The following is a 21,870-nucleotide window of genomic DNA, read 5'->3' on the forward strand; positions in this document are numbered from 1 at the left end:
GCAAGAGTTGGCTGCAGAGGATTAGCCCTGCCGAGGCTGGTCCCTTGTACCATTGTTTAAGTCGGTTAGGAGAAGCAGTTTGCCTAGGCTACTTCTGCTAAACGTGTTGTGTTATATGCACTGGCCCAGTGTATACATTCGTCACCGTCAAATGGAAAAAGTCGGCGAGGAAACTAAAAGAAGCATCGTCATCGTAACTCAACCAGCGTCGGATGACGATTTGCCGCAGAGATCCAGTCACATAGGCTCGGCGTCATGATTGGATTGAAGTTAGTCGTGCATTCTTTCGTCGATGACGAGACGACGATCTGCCAGAGTTATTATACTGGATGACGATGTCTTTTTTTTATTCCGATTCTGACGATCGTCTGCCCTGCACTGGCCCCTCCCCGAAGAAATACCATAATGTGGTTCAGGGGAGATAAGGGTCTGAGGCCAAGGGTCATGTCGTACACCACTTGAGCAATTCAAAAAGAAATGCTCAAGTACAGTGCATGGGCTGGTTTTCGTTGGTGCGTCATCTCCGCATTCCCTGAGCTACCTTCTCAGGGGATCCGTTTTCAGATTCCCCCCGTGTAAAAAAAGGTGATAACGACACTACGTTTTGAGTTCCTCGACTAACGTCATGCACATTTTTTGAACCTTACACAAGTAAAAGCTGCTATGTGCTACATCTGTTACAGTTACAGTAATGAAGAAATGATAGTGGCCGATTGTGTGTTCTAGTATACTAATTTATATTCTATTCTTTTTGCAGTACCATCCATCAAATCGCTAAATCCGGTTCAAGTTCAGCAACGTACGTAAGCAGCATACCTAATAGACACACATACACACCCACAAGCGTACACACCATTTCTGTGTAAAGCGCTCTTTAGGAAGCAGCGTGTCCCGTGTCGGTAAAAAATACTAATAATAAAAATAATAATAGTAACGAAATCAATAATTCAACACAATTAATTACTACTACAGGCTACAGGCTACACTTTCTACTGCTGCATGGCACCATGCAGCAGTAAAAGGGATCAAACAAGCATCCATTGTGTGAATATAATTATCTTATGTGAAACGTAACGTAACTGTAATATTGAATATTTCAACTCCATAAAAACATACATCGTAACGTAAGGTAATTATCTACTACCTATCTGACTCTAGAAACGTTTTGATAAAGAAACACGAGAGGAATATTAAAAACACGACGGAAGCTTTATGCTATTCCGCCAGCAACTCAAACACAATAGTTTCCATCTAAAGTAATTCAGATAGCGAGAGAAAATTAGAGTGTATGAGTTGGACATTGAAGAAAAAAGGATATTTCTTTTTTGCAAATGGAACAGCAAACTGCAGACTGGCAGATAGGACTTTTTTTTTAAATAATTAACGATAAACAAGAAAACTGCTTTAAACAAAAACTAACACGTTACGAAGACCTAAACGTGGACAAACAAAAGGAGAAAAGCGAAAACAATAAAATACTTAAAACGTTTTCACATACTTTTTTTTATAATTTATCGATGAAAACGGATAGGAACATCGATCAGGGGGCACATTTCAAGGTGAAAGGCTAGGTGCACGATGAAACGCGACTTCTTAAGCTGTTACCTATTGAAAAGAAAACACATTGCCAAACATACTGTTATGCCAGGATTGCCTAATATCATCACAGGAGGAATTGTTAAAGTTTCACGTGCTGATTGATTTCTGACTAGAAAACTATTGAGAGTTACATACTACTCTATTTCAATCCTGGCCGACACTGTAGACTCGCATTTTTCTTTCTTCTTCCATTACGAGTGTCATTTACCTTTACGTTTATTGGTCCGAAGAGGATACACCTTCCTTCCACCTAGGTGCTCACTGTGTGCGCTCCTGTTTGTAAAAGAGGATCTCTAGAATCTTTTAAAGAATACATAGTAGAGGAAAGCAAAATGAGATTGAAGTAGCGAAGCAAAACGAGAAATCAGTAAATGTCTAGTTTATTTTCCCATTTGCTGGACACGTTGTTTAGTCCTATATATCTATTTTAACGGAAACTATCATAACAAATTAGTATTGTTTTGTCAATGAGCGAAAGAGTGAACGTAGTTACAATGTATGCTAAACATACTTAAGACACCTTAAGATAAAAAAGCAAGAAAAAAAACAAAAAATGCAATTAGGTCAGAGTAAGTAATTTAGGGAGAGTAAAACAGAAAATCACCTACTGAATACAAACACACATTGCTAAGCAAGTTCTCACAGCAACAAAAAAGAAACGAAAGAAACTGTAGTAAAAAGAAAACATTTTTAGATAGAAAACTGTTCACACAATTTTTAAAAGCGCAGGAGTTTGTTTGATTATGATTTTACCCTAGAGCGTTCTATTTATGTACTTCAACAACCATAGGAACACTTTAATAGTATAGCAAAGGCAAAACAAACTGCTACAATTTTCAAAAGGAATGCATTAGGATACATATTTTTGAGTATCTTTTTGAGTTTTTTTTTTTTTTTTTGAAAGTCTAAATTACTGAACAAGACACTAGGAGAAACAAAATAAATTCAACTAACAACTGCTGAACAATGTGAGAAACGGATAAAACTAAATTATTGAAAAATAATAATTGAAAATTTGAAATACTGTCTACATTTTTTATGTTCTTCGAAATTCTTATTTTGAGCTTGTTCCACGATTGGGTTAAGGTGAGTATGGTAGTATCAACAATGGTTACTGAGGTAAGGTGAGTTCGCACACTAGCATATGTAGCGTTTAATTGTTTTTCCTGGAAAATTATGCACCACACCCGTCTCTTCAATCTAGGTCACTATTTTAATGCAGGTCTCTAGAAAGTGTCTAATTTAAATTGAAGGTCTCTTCTATAAGCTAAAAATTGGCTTCTTTCTCCAATTCTCCAAGCTGTAAATCCTGTTAGGGTTCGTGAGATTCCTACATGATTATTCCATAGGCTCTTCAAGAATTCTTTCATAGTTTCATCGAGGAAAAGCTACGGGGATTGCCCTGTCTAGAAGTTTGTTCAGGAATACATTCTGAAACTTATTCAAGGAATCCTCCGCCAATACTCCCAGGAATTCAGCTGCAGAAAATGCTTCAGCAGTCCCACGCTATCTCTAGTCATTTCCACAGCGATTACTCCGAAAATTTTCCCAGGGGTTCTTACAAAATACAAAGGTTTATTCTAGGGTTAAAATTTAATTTAGGAATCATTCCATAAAATCCTGGGAGAGTCCTTCGAAGAGTCCCTAAGTCGTCCTAAAGCTGTGATTACACAGTGCGTGCAATGCGCGAACATTTGTGCAAATTTCACGAATGTTCGCGCGAACTGTGTAATATGTGCACGAATTACTAGCAAACATATTCGTGCATTCAATCGTATTGGTTCGTCGAACTTGCGTTGCATAGCACCATAGAAAGTTGTGTAGGGGTAGTCGGGGCGGTTTGGCCAATGGGGTGGAATGAGCACCCCTTGAAAACTGCATAAATTCTTGAAATTTCATCTGAAATAACATGCAACCCCAAAGCTGACAAGGAAATGAAGTAATATACATGCTACAAGTCAGTGTTTTAAACTCAGAGAAAAAGAAATAAATGAAGTTCGTAAAAACTGCCCATATTGCCCCGAATGGCGCTTGCAAATTTCATGATTTTAGAATGATAAAATTTGACTGTTAGATTGTTTTTTATAATTCAATCTTTTTGCAGGGAATGTTTATAAATACTTATTGCTTTCATGTGTAGTGAAAAAAATATTTGATATTTTAGATTATATGATATAATTTTACAACCAAAAATAGGGTGCTCATTTCACCCCATCGGTAAAAAATCGACTCCAAAAATTACAAATTTTGAAAAATCTCTCATTCATTCGGGAATGTTATAAGACAGCAGAAATCATACCAGGGTGTCTACTACCTGGAAAAACCTGGAAAACCTGGAATTCTCAGGGAATTTTATTCAACCTGGAAAAAACCTGGAATTCTCAGGGAATTTTGGCTACACTCAGGGAAATTATTTTGAAACAGTAATAAATGGTAGAATATGTCGTTTTTGTGACAAAACATTTCCTCAATCAAAAAATTTTTCGGCTGTGCCGCTATCAAGACATTAGTTGATTTGATCAGTCCTTATAACGATTTTTAACTAATCAGCATAATAAATGTTTAGACAAGTAATCAGAACATAGGATTGCCAAACTAGTAGAGGCAAGTACAGTCCAGTTGGGTGTCGTTCATGAGCATTGATAAGTAGAAAACACAAAAAAATACATTTCTCAGGTAGAGAAGGAATTTTTTTAGAGTCCTAATCACCATTTTAATGCAAAACTCCAGTTTGGTAATGGTCTCTAAAGCGTATATTGTAATAAAAATTATCTCTTAAGTCACTTTTTTGATCTGCTTGCACAATACTAGAGGTCACAGAGAAACCTATTAGGCGACTATTCCAAGTTCCTAATGATATTTTTCGATCTCGAGGAATACTTCAGGAATTCTAGTAATTTCTCCAGTAATCTCTTCTCGAATGTTTTCAGAAATTTCTCCAGGGAGGCTAACAGCGATTTTTTAATGGATGGTTACAGGAAATTCCTCAGAATTTGGTCCAAAAATTCTAGAGCACTCCAAAGCTTCCACAAAAGATTATTCCAAAGTTTTATGAAAAAATCGTTTAGACATTTTCCACAAATTCCTTCATATATTCCAGGCATGTTCATAAGGATTTTTTTAAATATTCATCCACGATTACTCTTAGGACCTCTTCCAAAAATCCGTCGGGCATTATTCGATGATATCTATTTTGAAGAAGATCTTGATAAATTTAGTTCTAGGATTCCTAATTAGGTTTCTACAGAAATTTCTCTTGGAATGTCTCCAGCATATCTTCAAAATATTATTGCTGTGCTTCAAATATTTCTCTAAAAATTATGCAAATTGAATTGCCCAATCTCTATTGATTATTCAAAACTTTATTCAAGTTCAGGAATTCTGTCCGAATTTCTCCAAGCAATTCCTTCAAAACGTCTTGTAGGAAATTATTGAAGATTCTATTTTTTTTAATATTTTAGGAAGAATATCATCAAAAAATTAGGAGGTCTTTCTGGTAAAGATGCATCGAAGCACAGCCACGAATTTTCAAGAGTACAAGTCTAGAGAACCAGACAGCCGTCTGTGTTGAAAATTAAACTCACTGGTTACTCGCTGGAGGTGACCAATCGATCAAATTTTCAGTGTGAATGGTTGTCGGGTTCTCTAGTTTTGTGCTCTTGAAAATTCAAGATTTGTCTTGGATGAATCTTCACGTTCAGAGATCCTGGTAGGAATTCAACAAGGCGTATTTAGAACTCACACAAGTTTCATCTTAGGTTACTCCAGGATTGTCTTTCGAAATTCAACGCCGCAGACTGTTTTTTTTTTAATTTTTCCAAAACAATCTAAAACATTTCCTTGAAATTTCGCCGGATGAATGACTTGAAATAATATTTAATGATTTTTATTGAGAAATTTTTCCAAAAAATAAATTGGAGGAATTCCTGAAGGAATTATTATTATTGTCTTTATTAACGAGACTTTCAGCTCTTGGCTGGTTCGTCTCGACTTCCTGAAGGAATTTTGAATTCTTGACGATGCTTTAAACGGGAATGCTGGAGGTAGTCCTAGAGAAATCAATGGAATAATTTTTGGATGGATGATTCCTGATGTGGTTATCTTTAGAAAAAATCCAGATTGAATTAATGAAGGAATATAAAACGAAATTCTTGAAAGAATTATTTAGAAACTTCGTGCAAAATCTCAAAACAAACTTTTAAAGCAGTGGTCCTCAGCCATACTGTCTATGCGGGCCACTTCGATACTTTCAGAACATGGCCCGCTCCAAGACAATGCAAGACATGGAAGATTCTATTTTGACGGATTTGAAATATAATAAAATAAAAACCCTTCATTAATAACTCCAACATCTTTGAGTCTTTTATGGTTTTCCAAATGCATATAACTTTTTTTTATAATTAGAATAATTCTAGGTTTGTAATAAAAAATCCGGTTCTCATTTAAGAGATCAAATACATGAATTTAACAGAAAGAATGACGATTCCTCTTCGATGCTAAATATCCCTCATATATGTCTTCTAAGCCGGATCAATCCGCACAAGTTTTAAAAGATATTTGTGCCGATCATTTCATCTTATAAATCTTAGAAATGGGAAGGAAGCTTTCCCAGCTTCTGGAAGAAAACTTTTCCAGCTTCTGGAAGGAAGCTTTTTCCAGATACTGGGAGAAAAATTTTCCAGTTTCTGGAAGGAAGTTTTACCAGCTTCTGGATGGAAGCATTTCCAGCTTCTGGAGGGAAGTTTTTACAGGTTCTGGAAAGAAGATTTCCAGCTTTTGGAAGGAAGCTTTTCCAGCTTGTGTAAAAAAGCTTTTCCAGCTCCTGAAAGAAAGCTTTTCCAGCTACTGAAAGGAAGCTTTTCCAGCTTCTGTTGGGAAGGTTTTCCAGCTTCTGGAAGATAGTTTTTCCAGCCACTGTAGGAAGCTTTACCAACTTCCTTTACATAAAAATTGCGCTCTCAAAGCTCTTAAAAGGTTTAGAACGCTTTTATGCTAATTGGCAGAAAAATCTTTTTTTAAGATTTATGGAAAATTCAAGACTTGATAACAGTTAGTACTGTCAGACAAAATTCAGAGCCGTTCATGAAATATAAAATAAACAAGATAACATTCCGTCTCTGTTCAGCACGATGTAGTGCATAATGTACAATTTATAAGTATTTGATTGTAAGGACTTAAGAAATACAATCCTTTTTTAATTATATCATAACAAGCGGACCGCAACTCATTTATATCCAACGAAGTCTCGCGGGCCTCACAGAATTATGGAAAGGGCCGCAATTTGGTTACCACTGTTTTAAAGAAATCAGCGAAGTAATATGTTAAAAAAGCTAAAGCAAATCGAGCTGCTATACTTGTCGTAATGTCATAAGAAATTAACAACAAAAAAAGGCATTAGAATTATACTTCGAAAAATGTGTGTTCATCTTTGGAATCAAACTCTCATCTCGTGCTTCCTGATAGGTTTCTTTTAGTATTCACAATTCATTCATTTTTTTTTTAAGCAAGAGGTCATTAAAGTTATTATTTACAATACGATCATACTGCCAGTCTTGATTTCCCCAAAGCAAAAAATACAAAACGCTCTCCAGAAAAAAAAATATTGCAGGTCCGTCGCTGATGTCCATACATCTGAATCCAATTTTAAAGGAAAGGATTTTTTTCTTTAGATCGAAAAGACTATTTTTTTCATATCTGAATTTAAACCACTTTCAGGTCATTTGAGAAACACTTGATTTTCGTGTCAATTAAATAAAAACCACAAAATTATTTGTTTATTTTCAAAGATACCTTTCATTTAAAAAATGTTTTTAATAATCTTAAATTAACTATTCACATATTTTGGAGAATTTCTTTAACCTGGAATTATTTTTAAAAACCTGGAAATCTCAGGGAATTTCATTTCTGTAAATGAGTAGACACCGTGCATACAGATCTAGTGCATTGATCTAAGAATTGTTGGAAATCATGCAAAAATCCAAAATTTCCATAATATTTTCAGCACTTTTATCGACTTTTTCTTAAAGTGGCCAAACTGCCCCACTTTCCCCTAGTACAAAATAAAACCAAATTATTCATTCGCCATGGCTGTCAAATCAAAACATTGGTGTCGGAAAAGAATTTTGTCAGAGATTCCTCCAAGAAGAACATTTAATCGCAACCAATTTCTTTCAGACCGGATTCATGGATTGCTCCGGCAATATTTTTAATGAGATTCCTCCAAGAATCCCACCAGCAGCTGGAACATGGATTCTACCATAGATTCTTCCATGGATTTTACAGGTTTCTCCTGAAATTCTTCCGAAGACTGATCGAAGGATTCCTTAAGAAAACTTTCTACAGGGATTCTTGCAGAGTTGCCACAAAAGATTTATCCAGAAATTCTTACAGCTCTTTCTACGATTATTAAAGATATGGCTCCAGAAACTCCCCCATGAATTTCTCCAAGGATACTTGTAGGGTAATACTTTTGAAGTTATTCCAGGAATAATTCCGGAGATTTCTTCAGGGATTGCTCCATCCCTACCAGGAATTCCTGCAAGGATGTCTTTTAGAATAATACAAGTAATTATTTCACGAATTTCATAAGAGTTTCCATCATTAATTCCCTCAGCGAAATCACTACAGGATCTACTCCGAGGATTTTGTAGGTAATCCTCAAGGTGTGTGTGTGTGTGTGTTTACAATCCACCGCCCACTGACCGGCAGTGCTTTTATGGAAGAAATTTGTTTGCATCTATTTATCTAGACACTTAGATGCAGACAACTTTAGCCCTGGAGATGGAAGGTGATAGCTCTACTGCAATTCCAACGACCCATTTCAAGAATGGCTGTTCATACACACACATTCTGAGGTCGTTTTCACTACAGTAAGCCCCGCATGAAAACACCCAGATATCAAATGGATATCTGAAATGAGTTCAAACTTCCCGAATCGAAAATTAAATTTTCGACTCTGGCACGTATTTAATGGTTTCGAAAGGTTATATAATTAAGAACGATCTCACCAGTTTGTTGATCCTTTCCACTACTTTATGAGTACCGTTGTTGAGCTCATCTTCAGAGGAGTAAGCTACACTCTCGAGATATCAAACATTACCGACGCGATCCGCACTACTTTTAAATTATCGCTTAACGCACGCTTCTTACTGAACATATTTGATTTTGATTTTTTTTTCGCTCGCCTACTCACATAAGCGTACACACACTCGGAAGATTAAACAGCACATTATAAACTCAGCGATTTCTCTTCGAAGTCCCTATTGAATTCATCACTCCTCTCTCTTTAAACTGTCCAACAAAAAGCTCTGCGCTCGGAGACACAAAAACACTTCACTACGTGCCATTCACACGTGGCAGCCGAGAAGAAAATTCTCACAGAGATTCTAAAACAACCTCGCGGCTTCGGCCATCCCGAAACACTCTCCACAAGCCAAAAAAAGGTAGAAAAACAAAATGTCCGGTGCAGACAAATACTTCAACATTATGCAGCACTCCACTTCTATAAAACATCCACAAGCATTGTTGTCATTTCACAAAACAACCCTCTCACATCATTTGCCGGGTGGTATAGCACCCCCAGCCAATTCAATATTTCACTTGTCGAACTTGCATTCAAAATCAAACTTCTCATAAATTGACACTTTTCATCAAAACACTTTCCGGGTGGCATAGCACCACCCGCCGTTGAGACACTATCACTGGTCGAATTGGAAACAATGAAGAACCGAGACAAAACGTGGCAGCAAATTCAAAACACATCCACCCGCGCGCACAGCCTACTGCGTTTTTTCGATTTTGTAGGTAATCCTCAAGGGTCTGAATATCCAATTTTTTTCCGTGGATTCCTCCAAGAATGCCTGTATAAATTCCTCCAGAGATTTCTCCATGAATTCCTCCACATCCGAAATAACCTCAAGTATTCATCCAGGGATTCCTCCAAGTTTTTTTTTTCCAGACACTCCTTTTCTGATGATGTTTTTCGGAGAGATACTTGGATAAATTCCTGAAGAAATACCTGGATGGATTCTTGTAAAAGTACTTGGATGGATTTCTGGGGCAATCCCTGTCTAGAGGAACTTCAGAGAAAAAAAGGAGAAATCTCTGTAGGATTCCATGGAGGAAGCCCTAGAAAAATCCTTATAGGAACTTCTGGGAGAGTCTCTGGTTAAATATCTGAAAGAAGCACTGAAAAAAAAACGAAATCTTTGGATGAATACCCCGGGACATCTCTTTTGGAATTCCTGAAAAAAAAAAAATCTGGAAATATATTTGGAGGAACCCATGGAGAGAGTTTTTTAGAATAATCCTTGAAAAAAAAAATGCTTGAGAAATCTCAGGATGAATCCTTGTAGAGATTTTCCTAGTTAAATCCCTAGAGGAGACTCTAAAAAAACGTAGGAGTCTCTGAAGGATTACCTGGGTAAATTGTTGAAAGAATCCTTGCAAGATTCAGTGGAGGCATCTTTGGAGGAATTCTTGGGTAATTTCTTCACTGTCACTAGTCTCTATGCTGCAGACATCCCTGGAACAATCTTTGGAGAAATTGCCAAATTTCTGGAAAACACCTGTAAAAATCTCTGGAAGAATCCCTGTAGAAAGTATTCTGGAGGAATATCCGGAGGAGCCTCTGGGGAAATTCCTGGAGATATCGTTGAAGGAATTCCTGATGGTGTCTCTAGAGAAACTCCTGGATTAATGGAATCGCTCTAAAAATACGGTTGTAATCAAAAGTGCTTCCTAAAGAAATTCTTGAAGAAATTACTGGGATAATTCTTTGGGAAATCCCTGGGATATCGCTATTGAAGAGATTTGGAGGAATTTATGGAAAAACTCCTGAAAGAATCTGTGGATTAATCCCTTGAAAATCCCTGGAGAGAATTTCAGAAAAAAAACCTCGGAGGAATTATTGATGGAATCCCTGGAGTAATTTATGAAGGAATCTCATGACTTTTTAATGCATTTGGTTAAAAGGAGTATTTAAAGTGTATGGTGGAATGGAATACTTGAGGAAAACCCTGATGGTGTTCTGAATGATTTTTTTTAAAGAATTTAAGAAAGAGTTTCCGCAATAATCAGAACTAAAATTAATGGCAAAATTTTGATATTTTCATTAGTCGCACTTGTTAAGTATTGTTATTAATATATTTGCATACGGACTAATACAAGAGAATTTTGATTACTTTTTTGTAAGAAACTAATTGAGTTATTTTTATATGAGAAAATTACGCGTTAATCATCAAGGATCTATCCTACCGGGTAATTATATTTGATTGATGAATGATCACTCTTTTGATTATGAAGTAGACCTTCAACTAAAGTGTTCCACTTTTTAGAACACAAAATTTCTTGAGAGGCAATTGCTGTGAATCAACCTGCGTGGAAGCATTTTTAAAAAGAATTCTAATTAAAAATTTGTGGCTACAATTTCGTAAAATAAAATACGGGTTATTCACCTTAATTCTTGTTTACGGCGGATCCTAGTTTCGACCGAATTCTGTTCGTTCGAATCCATGGCTCACTTTATTTTGCTGACGAAAACGGGTATGCAAACCGGTTTTCGATCGAAAGAGCATTCGAACGTAAACAAGAATAAGGGTGATTATTACTTATTAGTTAAAGAAACCTCATGTAATTTTGTAAATTAAAACTATCTCATGTTTTTAGCCCACAATTTGCATGTCATTTTCAAGAGAAATGATTAATCTGTAAAAATATTTACTACAACAGCTTCAATTGTATCCACTACTTGAGTTGTGGGTCACAAGTAGAACCGATTTATGACAAATTTTCTTTTGATATTTGTGTGAAATATGATGATAAATTACCATGTATTTTCACAAATTATTTGAAAGAGCAATTCTCGCTGAAACCAGGCCGCCATCGGCACGCATCGTTAGAATTCCATTTTTATGTCACTGATCGCTAGTTTTCGATAAAACTTAAGGGTGGTCCTTTCGGTTTTCTCAAATTTGTGGACCCCTCGTTCGCCAGCTAGCTAAACAGTTTGCGAAAAAGCACATATTTTGATAAATCTAAGGTATTTCACCACGTGATATGTCTGATATTTCTCTTGAAACACATAGTAAACTTAATGACATCGTATAGAAGAAGGATGTAGCTTTCATTTGATGGGAACAAATTTTTGGCCGCCATTTTGAATTTGGCCGCCATCTTGGATTTCGTCAGGAAAACCGTTTTTTCACCATTAGCGCACCGCTCGTTTTGAATTCTGAGGTCACCATCAGAAAGCTGAGAAAAAACTGAGTAAGGTAGGCTACAGAAACTAGGTGTGCAATGGTATTTACCCTATGAAATGAACGATTTTTTAAATCATGTTCTACGATTTTGACGTATATGGCGAGTGCAATCAATGCAATTATCATTGTTCGTACAACAAAGTAATATGTTTTCAATTGCTGGTTCATTTTTCGAGTTGAGTGAAGAATAGGATATTAATTTGGAGTGAAAAAAAAAACTGGCGGCCATCTTGTATTTCGACGCCATCTTGGTTTTGAGCTTAAAAATTAATATTTTACCGTGTTGGCTATATTTTGAGGCTTGCGTTGAAATCCCAATCAGGTTTTTCATCCTATAATTTCCAGCATTGGCATTACATCCCCATTGTGACATAGCCTGCTTCTCAGCTTTTTAATTCTGACATTTTTTATATGTGTTTCGCGCTGCTGTCAATAAATCAGTGAAACGTGCATGGCGGTCGCAATGAAAGCAAACATCGCTTACAGCTCTACAGTACAATCGCTCATTATTGCAGTTGAATGGAGAACAATGCTATCAATAAAAAATATATAATTTTAATGATATTTCACTATTAGAAATCCATCACCGGTCTCACCTTGTTCGCACCAACAAGATATATTGTGATGCATTGTTGGGAACTTAAAATGAAAAATATGAGTTGAATTAGCTATCAAGTATGTATTATGATTAGGAATAGTAAATAGGTGTACTTCAATCAATTTTTTATTTTCTAGCAAATTTTTACGAATTTTACAATATTTTTAATTCTTCATATACATTTGAGTTCATTATATCGATAAAAATAATCATAACAATGTTACCTTAAATTATACAAAACACATCCTTATTATTTACATTTGAGGTTTTGCACTATACTCTCGGTACTCTTCGAATATCTTTTAGATATTAATTTGTATTCGTCTTGTGGTAGAAAATAGTGGTACATATGTGTACCTTTTATTGCTTGAACATTCTCCATTCGAAGCTTGAGTTTGGCCAAGGATGCCTCGTATTCGATTTGTTCAACGTAGCTGAAAGACATCGTTTCGCCTTGATGCTCAACAGCCCAGTCATAGAATGTCGAAGCATCGGATATTAGATTGTCTCTATTTGGCGCCAAGCTGTATTTATACGCAGCACGTTTGATCGTTCCCGCCACTCCATCACATGGACACTTTCCGTGAGAACTGGCGTGGAAATTCCATTCCACATTCATTTGAAAATCCTTCTTCATAAATGTGATATTTGTGAAATTATACTTATTTTTATATTGGCTGCCAGCTCCATCTGTAAACACGTGGGTCGTTGTTATCTGTGCAAAGTTTGTCTTAATGAAATCAAATAATTTTCTAAAACAGCAGTGCACCAAAACGTTGTTATGCTCGAGAACGGGAGAAATAATGATAAATGTTTTATGATGAAGCTTTCCGTTGACATTGTAGTACAGCACAAATGGATGAATTGTTACCATTTCCCTCACGAAATGGTGCGATTGTATCTCGTTCTGGACAGTAATTTTGTAGTTTTCTGCGAAGTCGGCGTGTACGATAGCCTCGTTTGGTTTCAGATTTGACTTTAGCTCGAAAATATAGTCTTTTTGTGCCTGCGGATATTAGAAGTATAATATATTGAGGCAATGAGTTTTTTAAACCTATGTACCTTCGTGATAAAAAAATGCGGCAAAAACCCGTTGAGCAAACTGCTGAAATTATCTACGAACTCTTCGGGTGTGCTTGTGGTGTTATCAACTAATTGATAGTGGTTTTCAATTTGAATCCAATTTTTAAACTTGATGATTTCAAGAGGAAAATTTACGATTTCTTCCAACAATTTATCACTGAACTCGCTCAAATCAGGACATTTTTCGCATTCCAAAAAAATAGCATTGTGGAGAAGGGCTTTTACATATCAAATTATTAGCAATTAACTCGTTCAGGCAACTATCTTTCATCATCCCTAAGGCTTTTACAGCACGCAAGGATAATTCAATATTCTCATGCTTCATGCATACACAAACAGTATGCGTACCGGAGCTCCCGGTAAGTACACATTCCGGTGGTCGCAATTTGGCAAACGAAGAGAATCCAATTTTTGAATCTGGCGAAAGCTCTTTGAAGTTTGCAAATATTTCGTTGAGTGACCCAAGAAGCAAACGTTTTTGCCTGCATCGTTTTGACACTGATTTTATCTCGAACACCGGGCATTAACGTATTGCATTCCAAAAAGTATTGTTTTGCCTTTTCTTGAGCCTCCTTTTCTGAATCTAAGATTGATGTACCTGGATCTGGAAGTTTCAAAATACCTTTTGTGGCACGAACTTTTTGGGATTTTTCAACAAACCATTTACCTGCAGAATTTAGTCAAATAAGATCAAGACGCTTATTATAATTAGCATACTTACTGCATCCAGTTTCATCCATCATTTTCTGTCTACTCCAAGAAGGCGTGAGCAAAGTTAAAATTTGAAATTTGATGGGTTTTGATGCTGTTTTACAATTATCGATCATGTCTTTGATAACAGGTACGTCAGTGTCTTCATAATAAACCGGACAATCAACTTTCAATAAATGTTTAAGTGCATCCACCGCTTGCTTAAGCATTTGACACCGGAAGTTTTTTAATCTTAATTCTCTGACACGGAAATTTTGAATGCCAAGTCGCAATAGAATGTCCATCATGCTTTGAAACGCTTCCGCACTAATGTTTGCACTGTGTTCCATACAATCCTCAATTTCGTTTTCAACAACGTCCATCGGATCCATAGGAACAGTATTCTGCTGACGCGTCACTTCTACACGGCAAGATACACATATTTTGTCTCGAAGGTTAGGAACAATCGCAGATTCAATTGATTCGACAGAATCAATTACTTTTTGTGTAACTTTCGTTATTTTAGTAGTTTTTCTCCAGCTTTTATGGTTAGCTTTCGCAAGCGGATTACAGCAGAATGACTTTTTAGGTACCACAATCTCGCGATTCTTCGACATGTTGACGGAATTTCAATTCAACGGATGTACAAATCAATGAACTGGCTTCCGCAGTTTTAAAGAAATACTTGCCTTCTTCTTTGCAATGAAACTGATGATTGAAAGGATAAGCCTGTGATTTAAACCATATGTCCTGTTGCTCACTGGGAGCGCGATGGTTATGGTAAAGTCCGCAAGTGGATTTTTCTGCGGCTGGAAATTTGCTTGACTTCGATAAAGGATTTCAACCTGAATCAGGGTTTGAATAATAAATGATTACAGCAATATGATATTTTTTCAACGGGTGCATCGAAATATAAATCGTTGGTGCGAACAGGGCAAAAATCGGGATTTTCTAAAAGTAAGATGACATCCAAAATTAAAATGGGTGCCATTTTTTCTCAATAAAAGTACTGTTCTTCATTCAATTCTATAGAATAATGAGCGATTGTAGCTCTACAGTACAAACGATTGTAGCTCTACAGTATAAGCGATGTTTGCTTTCATTGCGACCGCCATGCACGTTTCACTGATTTATTGACAGCAGCGCGAAACACATATAAAAAAATGTCAGAATTAAAAAGCTGAGAAGCAGGCTATGTCACAATGGGGATGTAATGCCAATGCTGGAAAGTATAGGATGAAAAACCTGATTGGTTTTTCAACGCAAGCCTCAAAATATAGCCAAAATATAGCCAACACGGTAAAATATTAATTTTTAAGCTCAAAACCAAGATGGCGTCGAAATACAAGATGGCCGCCAGGTTTTTTTTCACTCCAAATTAATGTCCTATTCTTCACTCAACTCGAGAAAAGTACCAGCAATCGAAAACATGTTACTTTGTTGTACGAACAATGATAATTGCATTGATTGCACTCGCCATATACGTCAAAATCGTAGAACATGATTTAAAAAATCGTTCATTTCATAGGGTAAATACCATTGCACACCTAGTTTCTGTAGCCTATCTTACTCAGTTTTTTCTCAGCTTTCTGATGGTGACCTCAGAATTCAAAACGAGCGGTGCGCTAATGGTGAAAAAACGGTTTTTCTGACGAAATCCAAGATGGCGGCCAAATTCAAAATGGCGGCCAAAAATTTGTTCCCATCAAATGAAAGCTACATCCTTCCTCTATACGATGCCATTAAGTTTACTATGTGTTTCAAGAGAAATATCAGACATATCACGTGGTGAAATACCTTAGATTTATCAAAAAATGTGCTTTTTCGCAAACTGTTTAGCTAGCTGGCGAACGAGGGGTCCACAAATTTGAGAAAACCGAAAGGACCACCCTTAAGTTTTATCGAAAACTAGCGATCAGTGACATAAAATTGGAATTCTAACAATGCGTGCCGATGGCGGCCTGGTTTCAGCGAGAATTGCTCAAATATTTATTTTTGAATTGACACAATGATTTTGATGCAATGTTTCCAAATTTTACTTCAATAATTGCTCAAGACTTTTATCCAGATTTTCTTTGGGAATTTCACTATGAATTACACAAGGATTTTTTTCTTGAATTCTATTAGTAGGGCCGGATCCTATTCTTGGCACTTCTGATTCACTGCGGCAGTGGGGTTTTTTGAAAGCTACAGTGCTCATGTTTGGCGTCAATATGCGTCGTACTGAAGTGTTCCTTATTGCAAAGTTTCAGACAAGTCGGTCGAGAAAAACCCCCATGCCAAAGTGAATCATGGAAGTGCCCAAGTGGTTCTACACCCTAATTTTACAAAATAAAATTCTAATAAATAAGTTCAAATGTTTGAAGAAATCCAGTAAAAATGTCCTAGGGCAATGCATTACTAATCCACTACAGACAAATGCCTAGATTTTTAATTACAACAATTCATGGATAAATCCTTGGCGAAATCTTTGGATATGCGCCTTAAAAACCTTTGGGAATCTCGTGAAACTATTGAAAAATCTTTAAAGAATGTATAGAACAATTGGTTAAGGAATTGCTGGAAGTAGTTATTCGATGAGGAATTTCTTTAGGCTTCCAGGAAACAATAGTGGATTTATCTGTAAAAATATAATATATTATAAACTAGTGGTCCCGGCAAACTTCGTCTTGCCTTCAAGTAGGCTGTTGGAAAACGTCAAGAAATCCCCCATACAAAATGACACCTTAGTTTTCTCCCGTTTTCCCCATTATTCCGGAGACTTTCCTGAACTTTTTCCTCGCACGAACACGTCGCATCCCTTGTGGAAGGCAAGTGTAAAAATTTTGCGTCAATCCGTTGACCCGTTCTCGATCCATTTCGTGACATACAAACACCACTCCATTTTTATTTAGATAAGATATATTATGTTGCAAAATTCATGTAGTTTTTCTTTGGAATCAGAAGAAATACTTTTAGGAATTCGTGAAGAAGTGCTTGGAGGAAGTTGTCTTTATGAACTTTGTAATCCGTTAACGTTCGAGGGTCTATCATCGTAATGGTCGAAACTTCGAGAACAGTTTCTCTGCTCAAAACTGAAATTTGTTTGCTGAAAATGTGTTCACTGCGATTCAATTGAAGAGAATAGAATACACTGAACACATTTTCATGTAGGTAAACGTTGCTGATTTCAAATGAGGAAAAAACTCCTTTTGAAAATTCTAAAATTAGTGACGGATCCTGCCCCCTAATAAATTTTTAATAGAATGCGTTCAAAATTCGAATGTTTCGAATTATTCGGAAAGGACATATTTGTATTAATTCATCATTGTAGAATGATTAACTATAGAATAATCCTTGGAACAATATTTTAGGGCGTGCATGTAACATTTGTTTTCCATTTTCTTATTTTGGGCGAAAGAAATATTTTTGGGAATTCCCCAGGAAACGGGTAAAAAAGAAAGTTTAATAGTTGGATGTGGATAGTGAAATTCATTTTCTTCTTTCTGGCGTTACGTCCCAACTGGGACAAAGCCTGCTTCTCAGATTAGTGTTCTTATGAGCACTTCCACAGTTATTAACTGAGAACTTTCTTTGCCGATTGACCATTTTTGCATGTGTATATCGTGTGGCAGGTACGAAGATACTCTATGCCCTGGGAATCGAGAAAATTTCCATTACGAAAAGATCCTCGACCAGCGGGATTCGAACCCACGACCCTCAGCATGATCATGCTGAATAGCTGCGCGTTTACCGCTACGGCTATCTGGGCCCCTCATTTCATGTAAAGAATTATTTCTCAAGACTGGAATTCCTTGTAGCAATTCGTGGTTGAATCATCGGTGAAGCTATTAATGAATTGTGGAATAAAATGCTAGAGTAAACTCTGCCAAAACTTGCTGCAAAGTGATTCCAAGCAACAGCACCAAAATTTGGTAAATTTTTTAATTCATTTTTTTCTATTGAGCTGAAACTTTGCACAGTTTTCCAGTTCCATCTAAATCGTCATTTTCCGATATCAAATCTTCAAGTTGAGTCACGACTAACTTTTCAAAAGGGTGTATGTGAAAATGGTTCAAAAATATTCAAAAAGCTGCACAGCAAAAACGGTTCGTTCGATTGTTAGACAACTAAAGAAACAAAGTTAGACAACTAAATAAAGATTCCAAAAAAATACACACAGTAAAAAAAAAAATGTTTGCATTAAAAAACATAATTTTTGACACAAAAACTCAAATATCTCAAAACCCTATCGGAATACCAACGTAATTTTTTGAGGAAATACGGTCCATTATATTAGCTATCTACCATAAAAATTTGGTGATGGTAAACCAATAAACAAAAAAGTTATGACATTTCAAACATGTCACAACTTTCACATTTAGTAGAAAAAAAATTTTTTTTTTCGGTGTGAATTATTACGGGAACCGCAGTTTGTTGCTGATTTTATTGTTAAGGGCCTTGCGTGAATTAAACAAGTCGTTTTCATGTATTCATTAGTATTATGTATATTATATGTATAAATATTATGTATATGTATAAATATTATATGTATATGTATATATGTATAAATTAAAATGAATTAACAGATTACACGAAAATATTTTTTTTTTACCAGGATATTTTTTTTAGAGTATGATCGATGAGTTTCTAAATGTTATATATAAACTTTAAAAGTTTTGGATTTGGGTATGCGTTATGAGATCATGAAAACATTTTATTAATACTTATTTATTTATTTATTGTTATTAAATTTTTTTACAATATCGAACACTTTTGCATCATTATCAGTACAGTTCGAGTATAGTTTTGCTTTAATTTTATTTTCTGACAATGGAATGAAACAGTGAAATTTTTGTGTTCCTTGGATCGTTTTCGCGTTATTATATTGCTCGCTGAGCTCTGATGCCGTTAATTCGTACTCTTCAGTAGTAGTAAAACAAAATGATAATTTTGTTAAATCTTCTTCTTTTCTGAGATTCGCCCAATCAAATAGTTCTTTTGCAGTTTTAATTGGATGCTCACGTTCTTTGGCTAAACTTGCTCTTGTGGCCATGCGCTTTATGGTTCCTCCAATAGTATCACAAGGACCTTTGCCATGTGACGTAGCAAAGAAATGCCATTCTGCATCAATTCCGTACTTTGATTTAAATTGACATAGGCTCGAAAAATTCTTACGGTTTTTGTACTGCGATGCTGCTCCATCAGACATGAAATATATCTTTCTGATTTGTTTATCCTTATCAACGCGTAAAAAGTTAATCATTTTGGCAATGAACAAATTTACAGATACTGAGTCGTGTCTTAAATCTTCGGAAATTACAATAAAACTAAAATGTTCAATTTGCGTACTTCCATTGAAATAAATAACGAATGGATGAATTGTAGCTTGTTGTACGTTCCAGTGATGGGACTGCACTTCATCTTGCAATACAAAGCTATAGTTTTCAGAAAAATCACAAATGACTAAAAATTCACCATCTTGTAATGTATTTTTCGTATTTTTAAAAAGCGGGATTGCTCTGTTTTAATAAAGTCGTGAGGAATTAAACTTTCTAATTTCAAGCAAAAAAATGACACAAACTCATCTACAGGTTTTACAATAGTTTCTAGGTCACACCTATCCGTGGTCACCCATTGCTCAAATGATAACTGATCAATATAATTTTCTTCAAACTCAGCGAATAAAGTATTTTCCAATGATGAAGAATCTGGACAATCCGAACAAGATCGTAGATAGCAATTTGATGTTGTATTTTCACACAAAAGACTACCAGTTAACATTTTAATATCCTTTGATAAATTGATTCTTTTCAAACTATGTAAGATTAGGTTAATATTTTCGTGTGTTGTGCAAACATTATGTGTTCCTGAATTGGATAGAAGCTTGCATTGCCTTGGACGAATGCTTGCAAATGAGGAAAAACCTACCTTAATATTTTCGTTAATTTCCTTGAAGCGTGTATACGCTTCTTTCAAAGTAGTCATCATTAATCGTTTTTGGATTGCTTGACGCTTTCCATCTTTTTTTACAGATACATAATCTTTTTGGCCAGGCATAGCTCTACTTACTTCATCGTCTTCAAAATATTGAATTATTTTTTCTTTTGTCTCATCTGTTAATGAAGTACTCGACCTAGCATTTTTGGTTGCAAGACAGTTATTTTTGAATTGTTTTGCCTCTTTTGCTGTATTTCTATTGGTTTTGAACTCATCAATGGCGTCTTGAATCGACCACGAGCTTGGCAGCATCGACAAAATCAATAATTTTTCTTTCCTTGTCGTGGCTAGATTCGAGAACCTTTCCTTCATATTCATAATTACCTCATCGTAGTCTGTATTTTCCACATCCTCAGGTCCTAATTTGAAGAGGTTTCTTCGTACAGCTTCGTTGATTTCACGGTATTTTTTCTCGGGATAATTGACGTAACCCATCTTCGTCCATTTAATCGGAGTCACTTTTATTCCAGCTATCCCTTCGTTGAAGCGTTCGATGTTGACCTTCTGGAAGCACTCATCTTCTGATTGATTTGTTGAAACAAATGTCGCTGATGGTACCGTGGCAAGACTATCTGCACTTGGTACTTCTGGTAACTCCTCAGTTGTTGTCGATGCATCTAGTAATTCCTCAGTTGTTGTTGTTTTCGAACTTCCTGCAACCTGATCCACCGATGATGTACAGATTGCCCGTTTATCAACGTTTAAACGGCAGGACGTACAAATGCGTAAATTTGTATTCAATGTAGACATTGGAGCATAACCAGCCGCTTTCAGTTTATCTATGGTGCTTTCGGTGAGATTTCGTAGCTCTTTCGAACACTTTTTTTCTGCAAGCGGCCTGCAACAGTTGAGAAAGCGACTACTCATGTTGCTCGTTAGATTTTAATGAACAAAATCACTTTTAAGTTTTTACTGACTAGTTTGGTGTCGTTTGCTTGACTGAAGAAAAATTTTACAATTAAATCTTTTATAACCATAGTGGTAGTATATTTTTAGCTTTTTCGTGAGTATGTTCATGGTATGTACCTATCATGTTTTTGATGTTGTTGAAGTTACTCGCTTTCTCCCAAATATGATTAACAAAGTCTATTCTCTACCAAGGCGGGTCAATACCCAGGTGTAATCAGATTTTAACTTTGTGGAGAAAACCAGCGCCGAGAAAACCGACCTGCTTTACGTATACTAGATCACCTGGGTATAGACCCGCCTTGTTCTCTACGAGGTAAACTTTTTGCAGGAAAACTAGTCGTATACCTGTATAGAAAACTTTTTTTGTAGCTTTTGTCTTCAATATTAGATTTCTTATAGGTTTCTTTTATCAAAAGGTTTCAACACTATTGAGAGATTTTTTTTTCAGTTACGTACAATAAAAAATATGACACTATCAAGACTTTAGATCACAACACTGGATCGCGTCTAACTTTCTAATAGATGCTATAATAGTTATGAATAATTAAATAAAATATCATGAAAACAACTTGTTAACCTCATGTGGTACCCTTAACAAAAAAATCAGCAACAAACTGCGGTCCTAAAAAAAATTAACAATGAAAAAAAAAAATAATTTCACTAAGTGTCAAATTTGTGAAATATTTGTTTATTGGCTTACCATCACTAAATTTTTATGGTAGATAGCTAATATAATGGACCGTTTTCCCTCAA

General features: G+C 35.8%; 1 protein-coding gene across 1 annotated transcript in view; it reads left to right on the forward strand.

Annotated features, from left to right (window-relative positions):
- Positions 1 to 2,488, forward strand: part of LOC5579809 (ras GTPase-activating protein-binding protein 1) — a 40,678-nt gene extending 38,190 nt beyond the window's left edge. Inside the window, exon 6 of the mRNA XM_021838846.1 lies at positions 758 to 2,488. Within this exon, the coding sequence (XP_021694538.1) occupies positions 758 to 778 (21 nt within the window). The 3' untranslated portion in view covers positions 779 to 2,488. The remainder of the gene's footprint in view (positions 1 to 757) is intronic.
- Positions 2,489 to 21,870: the final 19,382 nt, after the last annotated feature.

Source organism: Aedes aegypti, chromosome 1 (genome assembly GCF_002204515.2).
Source record: "Aedes aegypti strain LVP_AGWG chromosome 1, AaegL5.0 Primary Assembly, whole genome shotgun sequence".
Classification (NCBI taxonomy): domain Eukaryota; kingdom Metazoa; phylum Arthropoda; class Insecta; order Diptera; family Culicidae; genus Aedes; species Aedes aegypti.